The 12,100-nt window shown below is 42.3% G+C and overlaps 1 protein-coding gene across 5 annotated transcripts in view; it reads left to right on the top strand.

Annotated features, from left to right (window-relative positions):
- The window catches only part of RBMS1 (RNA binding motif single stranded interacting protein 1), a 225,397-nt gene that overhangs the window by 192,082 nt on the left and 21,215 nt on the right, over positions 1-12,100 (top strand). For all 5 annotated transcript variants that reach the window (XM_040971627.1, XM_040971624.1, XM_040971626.1 and 2 more), the window contains exons 5-6: positions 5,017-5,174; positions 7,980-8,059. In XM_040971627.1, coding sequence (XP_040827561.1) covers positions 5,017-5,174; positions 7,980-8,059 — 238 coding nt within the window. The remainder of the gene's footprint in view (positions 1-5,016; positions 5,175-7,979; positions 8,060-12,100) is intronic.

Raw genomic sequence — 12,100 nt, 5'->3', positions numbered from 1 at the left:
TGAGTGAAAAAAGAACCCAGTTTCTTTCTGGATCCTGGTTTTCACACTTTTTAATACTACTTCTTTGTATATAAACTTTGAACAAATATTTTAAAGAATTATAGTATTTTCATTAATACTTCAACAAGAAGCTAAAACAAATTTAGAAACCACTTAATGGTATACTGTCAATTCTCTTTTTAAAAATGTGTTATAATATTATAAATTCACTTAATATTCTCCTTTGAGCATTCATAGCCCTTTAAGACTGAGCTTTTTTGTAATTTTAAAAAGAAAGTCTATATTTCTTCTGTCATTGTCCAGAGTGCTGTAATGCACTCTAATTAGGGAGTCCCCAGCTGCAGTCTGAGTCAGACATGTAAGATATGTCAGTTCGATCCTATCACTCCCCTGCTTCCATGCCTCCAAAACCTTCCTAATTTTTAAGGTGTGGCTCTCAAGGTGCAGTGCTTCCTGCTGCCTACTCTCCACCACCCGAGTACATGAAGTCACAGGATAAACATGGCTTATCTTCCTGGCATATCTGTTTCTCTATTACAATAAACTGGAATAGTTAGGGCATAAGTGGAGGAATAAAGAAGACCAAGCATGAGAGAGCAATGAAAGGCAGCAGTACTGGCTTTTTCCTAAAGACTTGAAGGCACATGATCATTCTTCTTGCTGTGATCTCTGCTTGCTTTGGGAAATTTAAACATCAAGGACTGACAAGATCAGATTCCTTAAGCGCAGACAACTTGGCACAGCGGGTTAAGTTCCACCTGGGTTGTCCACATCATATTGAAGTACAGGCTATTACACTGTCAGTCCAGCTCTCTGCTGATGTATCTGAGAAACAGCGGATAGCAGCTCAAGTACCTGGGCCCTGCCACCCACGTGGATGCCCTGGATGGCTTCTGGCCTCAGTCTGAGCCAACCCTGGCTCTTATGGTCATTTGGGTAATGAACCAGTAGATAAAAGATGGATGGCTTTGTCTCCCTCTTTCCTGTCCTCTCTCCTTCACCCTGTCTATCAAATAAGGATTTGGAGTTTTCTTTATTTGAAGATTTAAGTGGCTTTTCTCATCTGGCTTCATCCTCTTGACTTCTGCTTATTCCTAAAGTTGTAGCGCAGTGTCATGTCCTCTCAATAATGTATTCCCTAATGTCCCAAAGACAAGCTCCCCCTGTCCTTCCTTTGTCATTTGCATACATCTCTCACAGCTTTCGTAACCTGTGCTTCTTTGTCCCTTGCTGAACCTTGTGTAAACTGTTAGGACAAGAACCATGATCATTTAATATCCTTCAGCTGTATGACACAACAGGCCCCTGCTTCAGACAGAAAGGACTTGTTTGTGTTGGCTGGTTCAGGGTCTGGCTGCCAGAGTAGCAAGCAACCGTGTTAACTCTGCGGAAGAGGCACAGGGATTTGTCAGGTTATGATCAAAATGAGATGGCTGGGTGAGGAGCTGTGTGTTTAATTGGGTCATGTTGATGGAGGCAGCGAATGAAGTGGAAATAAGGAGACCAAACTTGAAGACTTCAAATCATTTTTATTGATTTTCCCTGTATTTTGAAACATTGGATCTGTTATTATCCTGTAAGGATTAAATCACATTCTGCTTTTCAGACTCTAAAGGAAAGACTGTTCCTCTCAGGTTTACTCGGGATCCAATAATCAGCCAGCGGTACCAGGCTAAATTGACCTCATTGTAGCTAAGAGCAAACAGAGTTGCCATTTGGTTGGCTGGTGAAGGTAATGAGGCTAAGTGTTCAATTTGTTGTTGAGTGTTTGAAAAATGTCCATTCCTTTTTGCACTCACCTTGAAAGTTGAGTTTCCAGGCTGGGAGCGCCTTTGGGATTGTCACAGCTGTGTGCTGCTTTCCTTGCTCAACACCAGGAGTCCCAGGGTCAGTGCTCTCTGCCCACGGTTGCTTGGTCTCTGGTGACTTTTATTCCTGAAAATATCAGAATATTTGTGATTCCCTACAATACTAGATTTTATCGTAAAAGGTCTGTGTTCACTTTTACATGCAGTCTACGTAGAGAAAATATACTAGCAAATGTATGCTAATTAAATTTGAAATGAAAGATTTTGAGCAAATTCAAGCATGCATAATACCTCACATATTTTTAATTTCCTGTGCATTTTAGAAATCTAGAAAGTTATGGTGAGCTTGCTGTTCTATAGCCTGAGGCTAACGCATCAACTAATGACTTTACTAATAGAAAGTACTGAAGATCATCATCCTCTGTGTTTCAGTATGCAGAGGTAGAATTGGTTAGTGGGGAGTCAAAGGGAAGACTGTGAATTCATTAAGGCTATGTGCCTCTCAGTTACAAAGGTGAATTTTAACTTGGTCAGAAAATAGTCCAACTATCAGATAAGCTTTTTTTTTTTTCTGACAGTTGAATACCATGTTTTTTTTTTTTTAAAGATTTATTTTTATTGCAAAGTCAGATATACAGAGAGGAAGAAAGACAGACAGGAAGATCTTCCATTCAATGATTCACTCCCTAAGTGGCTGCATTGGCTGAGACAATATGAAGCCAGGAGACCAGAGCCTCTTCCAGATCTCCCACACGGGTGCAGGGTCCCAAGGCTTTGGGCTGTCCTCAACTGCTTTCCCAGGCCACAAGCAGGGAGCTGGATGGGAAGTGGAGCTGCCGGGATTAGAACCAGCACTCATGTGGGATGCCAATGCATTCAAGGCGAAGGCTTTAGCCACTAGGTCACTGCACCAGGCCCGGATACTGTGTTCTTTACTGATTTAAATTATATATATAGTGTGTGTGTTATATGTATATATATTGAAGTATGTATGCATTTGTTTCAGATGATTCTATCTGAATGAGGAAAGCTGAGTGTTGCATCTCAGACTTTCTTAAATCTCCCGGGGGTTGGCTGCAGTGTAGCCACCAATTCTGTAGGCCTGAATTTCTGTATTTCTAACATAGCGCGAAGATGTTCTCTGCTTAAAGCTTGTAATTGGCACTGAGATTTCTTCTTTGGTAATCACACCTGTACCACAGAACGGGAGATGGAAATTTAGGCAAAATCTTTTTGAATTGTATGGGTCTTGGTCCAGAATCCTTCAAGTATCTCTAAATTGAATTATTTGCAGTAATAGCTTCCTGTACAATAATGTGCCCAAAATAGACTCCTAAAAATAGCAGTGTGGAAGAGGTTGGTTATTTTTGGAAATATTGCAGAGAGCCAAGAGTTAGTTGTGACTCCAGAGGGCAACCTTTCCAACTCTGCAATGCCACCTCCCAGTCTGCCAGAGCTGCACAGATGGTCCGTGCTTCAGACATTGGATTAGGATATGAGTGTTCTGTAGTACCTGTGGTCTTTTTTTTTTTTTTTAAAGATTTATTTATTTTTATTACAAAGTCAGATATACAAAGAGAAGGAGAAACAGAGGAAGATCTTCCGTCCAACGGCTGGTGCTGTGCCGATCCGGAGCCAGGAGCCAGGGACTTCTTCCAGGTATCCCACATGGGTGCAGGGTCCCAAGGCTTTGGGCTGTCCTCAACTGCTTTCCCAGGCCACAAGAAGGGAACTGGTTGGGAAGTGGAGCTGCCAGGATTAGAACCGGTGCCCATATGGGATTCCAGTGTGTTCAAGGTGAGAACTTTAGCCACTAGGCCATGCCGCCGGGCCCAATCCCTGTGGTCTTAAGCAAAGGGAGTAGCTTTAAAAAAAGTTATTTAGGGTCCAGTGTGGTAGCCTAGTGGCTAAAACCTCACCTTGCATGCACCGGGATCCCATTTATGCACTGATTTGTGTCCTGGTTGTTCTACAACCTGTCCAGCTCCCTGCTTGTGGCCTGGGAAAGCAGTCGAGGATGGCCCAATGCTTTGGGACCCTGCACCATTTGGGAGACCTGGAAGAGTCTCCTGGCTTAGAATCAGCTCAGATATAGCCATTGCAGCCTCTTGGGGAGTAAACCAGAGGACAGAACATCTTTCTGTCTCTCCTTTCTATAAATCTGCATTTCCAATAAAAATAAATAAATAAAAAGTTGTTTAACATCATATTATCCTCTTTTTGAAATGAATGTACAATCCACACGTTTGCCTTAATTTAAGATGAAATGAGGTCAATATGAAAAATAGTACCTGTAAAATGTAATATTATCTCAACCTCAAACAGCCTATCTCGCACGCAATCAGATATTGTGAAGTAACCAACGAACCAACAATCAATGTGAGTCAGACCACTTATGATCTACATCAAAGAATTGTAAAACCTAATATACTTTTAATTCCCTATGTTTTTCCGTAATGGGGCGGGAGAGCCATCTTCCATCACCCTAGAAGGTGTGAGGAAGACGTGAAATATTAGTTACCCCTCACTAGGGTATTGAGGATTTCTCTGCACACCCCTCCTAAAACTGTTCTGAAGCTAAACTGTTGACATATGTCTTGTTGGAGTTATAAGCCAGTCTAGGCTACCCAAAAAATAGCCAGGTTCAGCAAAATTATGCTATAAAAGCCTAAATATTATAATGAAAATAGACACGAGACAGCTGAACAGTAATCTATAGCTATTTTAAGATGTATAGAACCTGTTGTATATAAACTAAAATTGAAATGTCAATGAAGTAGTCACAGGATGTGGTTCAGAACTTGCATTTTTTAACATATTGGTTACTCAATACCATGTCAATTATTTCCATAATGTTATAAATTGTTGCTGATGTCATGTTGGAGCTTTTAATTGATCAGGATGCTACTCTGCTGGCTCTAGCTTCAGACCAGAGTAGGTCTCCCTAAAAAGCTGTTGAACTTATCTGTACAATAAGATGCTGGACTCTATATTTGGTATATGCTTGCAATGAAGGAATCTCAACTGAGCTTGAACTGTGGTTATGCAACAAGGTGGAGGAATTCACCATGGGGGGAGGGTTATTGGAGGGGTGGGGGAAATCCCAGTGCCTATAAAACTGTGTCACATAATGCGATATGTAATTAATTAAATAATAAATTATTTTTTTAAAAAAGAAATGAATGCACAATTCTATTTTCTGCTTTAGCAACAGGAACAAGATCCTACAAACCTGTATATTTCTAATTTGCCACTATCCATGGATGAACAAGAACTTGAAAATATGCTCAAACCATTTGGACAAGTTATCTCTACCAGGATACTACGTGATTCCAGTGGGACAAGTCGTGGCGTTGGCTTTGCTAGGTAAGCATGCCACCCTTTCTATAATAGCGGTAATGAAACCTCTTACAGGTTCTCAAGATTCCAGCCATGGCTAAGGGAGCACATTGCATCTTGGAGTCAACTTATAGATAAAGATAGGTGAGCACTACCCCAAATGTTCAGGCAGTTCGCTTAGTATTGAGACAGAGAGCACCCCCATATTCTTCATTGCTGCTTCTCTCTCCCCACAAAAACTGCAGTGGTCACTACTAGACCCGGTCGAAGCTAGAACCCCATTCCCAGTCACCACGTGCACCATCACTTTCTTGCCTCCCAACATGCCCTTACCAGGAAGGTAGAATCAGTAGTGGAGCTGGGCACTTTTGAATGGTTCATGGGCATCCAAATTATTGTCCTGAATGCCAGAGCCAAACCTACTCCTGAGTAGAAGGCATCAACCTTTGTAAATGCTTGGTGAGCTGTATTAAGAAACATGAGTAATAATTCTGAAAGTCTGTGACCTTAGTATCTTTAACTAAGTCAGGATCGATGCTTTTAAAAAATTGTTTTACTTGTTTGAAAGGTAGAGTTATGAAAAGAGCAGGGGATACCCATGGATCTTCTAGCCATTGGTTCACTCCCCAAATGGTTGCTCTAGCCAAGGTTGGACTTGTATTTGAACAAGTCCAGCATTGTAGGTGGTGGCTTCACCATTGCACCACACACCAGCCCCTATGCAGGCTTCTCAAATGCTAAGCTAACCATCTGCCTCCCAACTTCTTAAAAATAAGTCTGCTCAGCTTCATATCTCATTTTTTTTCTCATACTCAGGAGGGTGACTTATTAGGCTGGCATGATGGCTCAATTGGTTAATCTTCTACCTGCAAGTGACAGCATGCCATACAGGTGCCAGTTCATGTCTTGGCTGTTCCACTTCCCATCCAGTTCTCTGCTTATGGCCTGGGAAGGCAGAGGGAGGATGGCCCAAAGCCTTAGGATCCTGTACCCAATATGGAAAATCCAGAAGAAACTCCTGCCTTCAGATTGGCTCAGCTCTAATCATTGTGGTCACTTGGGGAATGAACCAGCAGATAAAGCATCTTTCTATAAATCTGCCTTTTCAATAAACAAAAATAGAAGTTGACTTATCATCAGCAAATTAAATATGACCAGACTAGCCTCTGGACAAATCTAACACATTTTATACTTTAGTGATAGCTGATTTCTGATAGCTGATAAAGTGCACCCATTTCTTCTGGTTTTTTATCCATTCTGCCCCCTTAGAAACAAAACTAGCAGATACAGGGTTTTGTGCTTGCCATAATTCTAATCCAAAAACCACCTATATAAGCTAATTTTACATGATGCATTCTTTAGGAGCATATGAGCAATGTGCTGTAATACTTGATGTCTCATGTTTTAAATAACTCAACTTTGTACATTAAAGCAATTTTCTTCTGGAATCAAATGACAAGTGTATTCTATGATAACCAGAATACACATCATTTTACGTATGAGAGAATTGCAGCAAAAAGACTTGCATTCTTACCTGACTGAAGCAGGGACTAGTAGCTGGTTCTGGCAGCTCTCTTGGTCCATTGTGCTTTCTTTTGCAACTAAACTGAAATGTTCCAGAAGTTAAGTCTCCAGGCTCAGTATTTCCAATGTACCTGCTTTGCCAGTTTAAAGCATCCAGGTACAACAGTTTAGCATCATCTGTGATGTTCTTTCAGGAACAGTTGTAGTATTATTTCTGCAGACAAAAACAGAATCCTAGTAAACTTTTTGTCACCATCCATTAAAACGAAGGTTATTCTACAGGTAGTGTATGACTATAGCACATTTTGGATGGATCATTTAATTAAGCCTATGTCCATCACTAAGTACCAAGAAGTCTTTTTCAAATATTTTAGGCACCTGTGAGTATATGAGGATACTTTGGGGAGTTCATGGGAAATGCATGTTCTAAAAATACTGCATGGATTGCACAGTATTTCAAAACCAAAATATATCTTCCATTTTCCATGAACTTTCGAAGTGCAGTCCTAGAATAACTTGCAGAATTATATTCTGTCATTTAATTACTTTTCTGAAGCCAAGATGACAGACTTATCTCATTGATTTCTAATTTAACTCAAAACCTGACATGAACCTAAAAAACACATAAGGCTCCCATTCCAATTGGATTTTGTTAGTTAAAACAATGAACGCTGACTTAGAGACACTGGACAGAGACAGAGCTGTCATCAGCTAGTTCACTCCCCCAAGGCCCACAGCGACCGAGGCTGAGAAGGCCAACCTCAGGACCTCCGCTGTGAATGCCAGAGACCCAACTGCTTGAGCCGCCTCCTGCTCCCTCCAAGTGCACATTAGCAGACTTGAATCCAGGCTCTCTGATTTGATACAGGTGGCCCAAGTAGCAGCTCAAACACTTGGCCAAGTACCTGCCCCAGACTACCTCTGAAATGACAAATATTCTAGCAAGCAGCAAGTATATAAATACCGTTAACTGTTTTTAACTCAGTGTTGTGACGAATAAGCTATTGTGTCCTGATTTCTTAATTTTCCAACAATTAGGATAAAACTGAACATCCTGTATGTTTGTTAGTCACTATCATGGGTGTAATTTATTCTGTCATGTGATTCAGGATATAGTCTCGTTGTAAGTTATCGTACTATAGAAGAACAGTACAGATGAAAGGATTAGGACTCTTACCATGGTCAAATTTTTTGCTTATCTTTATTTGTATCAGGAAAACCCTACAAGAGAGTTTTCCTGTGCACAGAACAGAATGAAAACTAAAGCCTCTAAATATTTATAAACATTCTATGCTTATGTTTACATAGGATGGAATCAACAGAAAAATGCGAAGCCATTATTGGTCATTTTAATGGAAAATTCATTAAGACACCACCCGGAGTTTCTGGTATGTTGTTTAACATTTTCTCAGTAGTCTTTTGGATACTGTGTGTACAACTTTAGCACAGGGCAATGTTAAGGTTTTCTTTGGATTGCAAGTCGACTCTCAGAGCATTGGATGTTGAAATGCTAGAGGAAGCAGATCCAGCCAAAGGTTGACATGGCGTTGCAGCGCATCAACCTGCCTTTGACCTGTCCTGTCACCATCCTGCCAGGTGGCCCTGCCTGGGGTCACCCTGCCAGGAGTGTGATGCCCTACTATCCCAGGGGCCCTGGGCCTCGACTCCCACGGCCTCTCTGTCCTCTCCACTTCAGCCACTCCCTTGCACTGCTCAGTCTTGGATAGTCAGTACTATGGACACCATATTTCAGCTTTTCATCCCACAGTCACATTCACCTGATGTACCATGGGATTCTTCCACTCTGTTTATCGGTCCATCTTTTCCTGTGTCCCATCCCTTCCTTATCTGGGTTCTATTTTCAGCACTGAATCTGCTGCTTCTATGGTATTCTCAATTGTGCTTTGTCCAGCCTTCCTGGCAGAGCCCTGAAACTGCAGCGTTCCACCTGCACGGTTCTTGTTAGCATGCAGGTAGCTAATGGTCACCGCAGATGACAACCAACAGCCACTTCCTGGTCGTGGTACATTCTGAGGAAGGCATCAGTAGGCTACTTCACTGATGCGCAGATTTCACAGAATGAGCTTACTTAGATGAGGTTATGCACCGCACACCCACGCCATGTTAGAATCCTAGAGGCCAACATGGTCAGTGGGATCTGTCATTGACCAGGAACACTGCTTTGTGGCACTTGACTAAGTTATCCTTAGCTTGGCCAGTCCCTCAGCACTGCTGGTGCTTGCTAAACTTCCTCCCTCTTCCCTGCAGCACTTCTGAATTTTTACCAGAGGCTCTGCAGTCCTGTCCCTTTCTGCTTCCTCCACTGTTGGGGAATCAGGAAGCTACCTCTTCCTTATTTAATGTCCCATCAAAGATGTGGATTTCGAAGCTGCCTTAAGATCCCATCCATTCAGTGTCTTGTTTTGCTACCTACACTCCCACCATTTTGTATAATTTCAAATCTATTTTGCTTTTGTTCACCAACAAAACCAAACACTTACTTTCAACTAATGACATGGTTGATGACAAGGTTAATAGATGAAGAAATGGGATAAAATACAGACACAAAGTAGAACCTTGTGATGCGAACATAACTGCATTAGACAGTTTTTTAAAGCATAGATTTAGTGGGAAAAAAAATTATGCCAAGCCTTATCTAGAAAAAGATACCCACTTGTGTTTGAGCTCATTTAAAATCTTTGGAGTCTTGAAATTAAGTAAACCTGAGCACTCTCTTTGTTCTGCTTTTGTGAGCTCTTCTGTATAATGTTCCCACTCACATCTCAACCCTGTGCAGGTTTGACATATCTTGCATAGCATACCGTTGCACCTGGCTTGGTACGCATACTGTGTTGGTTTGTGAGGGTGACTGTGTCCTAGACACAGCAGCTTCAGCCACACACATGTAGTTTTCTCAGCGTTTGTCGGGGCAGATAATGCGAGTGTGAGCAGAGTTGGTTCCTTGGGAGGGCTGTGAGGATCTGCTGTAGGACCCTGCTTAGCCTGTAGAGGACCATTTTCTCCCTGTTCTACCTGCGTGTTCCTCCTACAGCTATTTGCCTGTGTCCTAATTTTCTATGCATAGGAACACTTCCATGTCATTTGATAAAGATCCACGCTACATGCTTCATTTGAAGATCCTGTCTACTTAAGTTCTTATCCTGGGGTATTCAAGGTTAGGAATCAACCATCATATCTGGAATTTTTTTTTTCTTTTAGCAATAGGGGAAAGAGTACATAATTCAGCTCCTGTCACTCATCTCCTCATTATCCACTCTAAAGATCTCCATGTCTTTTGTAAGCTGGGTCTGTAATGCAGTATTTGGTGGCTCTGATCCTCCACATCTTCGTCTTCCCTTGAATTCTATTATGCCTATCTTTTTTTTTCTTTAATTTTCATCTCATTACTTTGTGGATTTATTTCTTTTATCTACTGCTAATTACTGGTGTACTATGGTAGATTTCATCTGTTTTCTGCTCTTCCATTTAGACAACTCTCAGACCTTAGTCTCTTGCCTGCTTTTCCTCCAGGTTTCAGGCTGCTTGGCCTCATTCACTGAAGATTCATCTGCTCCCAAACTAAACTGTTGCCCCTTCCCATTTGATCCTGCTCTGCTGGCTTCTTGTCCTTATCTTAGCAGAACCAGTGAGTAGGTACTCAACCCAGAAATGTAGGCCTGGCCCCCCGACCCCTTCTGTCTTCACCTTTCCTATCAAATCATCATTCAATTCCTTGCATTTCTCCTCTGAGTAGGCCTAGAATCTTCTTCCTCCCACATCCTCATCCAGGCCATTGCCACAGCCTCCCAGTGCTTCACTATGCTTTCTTTATAGAGATGTGGATATAATATCCTCCTTTGAGTCACTTTTCAAAGCACAGCCTACTCTTGCTGATAGGAAAGTGAAGGCAGAGGGGACAGGAGCCCTTGCCCACTTAGGATAGTCTTCCTTCCCTAACCACAGTGCTATCCCCAGCACTCCCTGTTGCATCATTTCTCCTTTTTTCCTTCTTGTAGTTTCTGATGCCTCTGATCATCTTGGTTCCCTGTAGCCAGTCTGCCGCCTCCTCACCTGCTAGGACTGTTCAAGACTTGCCTTCTCCCTGCAGGGATGTCCTGTGACACAGCTAGGATAGACTGACTGCAAAGCACCCTGAAGACACTCATCCTAGTGCGAGCAGTAAACAAACTGGAAGCTCCTGCAGGCAGAAACACTTACTCCTCTTTTTATGTTCATGCTCAGGACAGTGCTTGAACCATACTAAGCAACATCAAGTGTGTGTTGGTCTTGAGAAAATTTCACCGCACTGTAACAACAACTTATAAGCCAGCATATGGGGCAGAAAGATAAAAGGCCTTATGACTTAGAGCCAGGCACTAGCATGTCGCCTGCCCACAGGGACACAGTTTTACAGTTTAAAACCAATCCCACCTTGTTTTGAGGGGAGAGACAGTGCAGTTGTTAAAACGTGGAAAAGGAGAAAAACTCTAGACACACTCCATCTTTAGTAGCTGTCATTAACCCGTAGGCCTGCTTCATGCCTTTAATCCAAATCTGCATCTGATGTAGGACCATGGTAGCTGAAAGCTACTAGAGCCCCACTTGATGTTGGATAGAAGTCTGGAGAGTGAGCGTTTATCTGTGCTAGCCTGCTGTCTGCTGGTAGGAGTCTCTTAGGTCGATCAGCCTTACCAACAAGATTAACGCCCCTGTGTTCATCTCGGAATGAGGCAGACACCTGAGCAGTGAAGGGTAACCACAGAACCAAGAGGAGTGACGATGAGCACTCCCTGTCACAAAACACCAGTCCCTCCCATAGTATGTCCAGTCCTGCTGGCATTATATGTGCAGATGCATGGAGCATGGAAGTGAATAGATCCAACGTGGTGAACCTTACGTGCTAACATGGGAGGCAGGTTGGCACAACCTAGAGGAAGTGAGCACAGAGACCATGTAGAATACTGATCCCATTTTTCCACACTGGGGAGAGAAGAGTATGTTTTGGTGTTTTGAAGTCAGGGAATTCTAGCCGGAAGGCACTGAAGCCAGTTTCTGCAAGGCCATGCATGGATTCCCTACACTCACTGTCCAGGCTCATGTGGTTCCAAGGTTCCATCCTGCACTGGGTGACTGATAACGATGATTCAGGATTTGTTCTCATTCTCTATACCCCATTGAGTTCTATTGCATAGGGAAACTAATTTGTACCTACGTGCTATAGGCTGGCTATACTTGACTAATACTGCCACCTGACGGCATGGTTTTTGTGACTGCATCTCAGGAGGGTGGCCTGTGGGCCTACATTTGGGGCATAAAACATGCAGCCTAGACATATACTGCTTTTACCTAGTATGCCTACTCAAAAAAGCAGCAGCCCTTTAACATAGTTTGGTTTCCCATCAGGAAAAGAAAAGTTTCTAACTTCCACT

Source organism: Ochotona curzoniae, unplaced genomic scaffold, assembly GCF_017591425.1.
Source record: "Ochotona curzoniae isolate NIBS_2020 unplaced genomic scaffold, NIBS_Ocur_1.0 contig_2210, whole genome shotgun sequence".
In the NCBI taxonomy this organism is placed as follows: Eukaryota; Metazoa; Chordata; class Mammalia; order Lagomorpha; family Ochotonidae; genus Ochotona; species Ochotona curzoniae.
The sequence above is the reverse complement of the archived record's forward strand: the minus strand, read 5'-3'. Positions and strand labels throughout refer to the sequence as shown.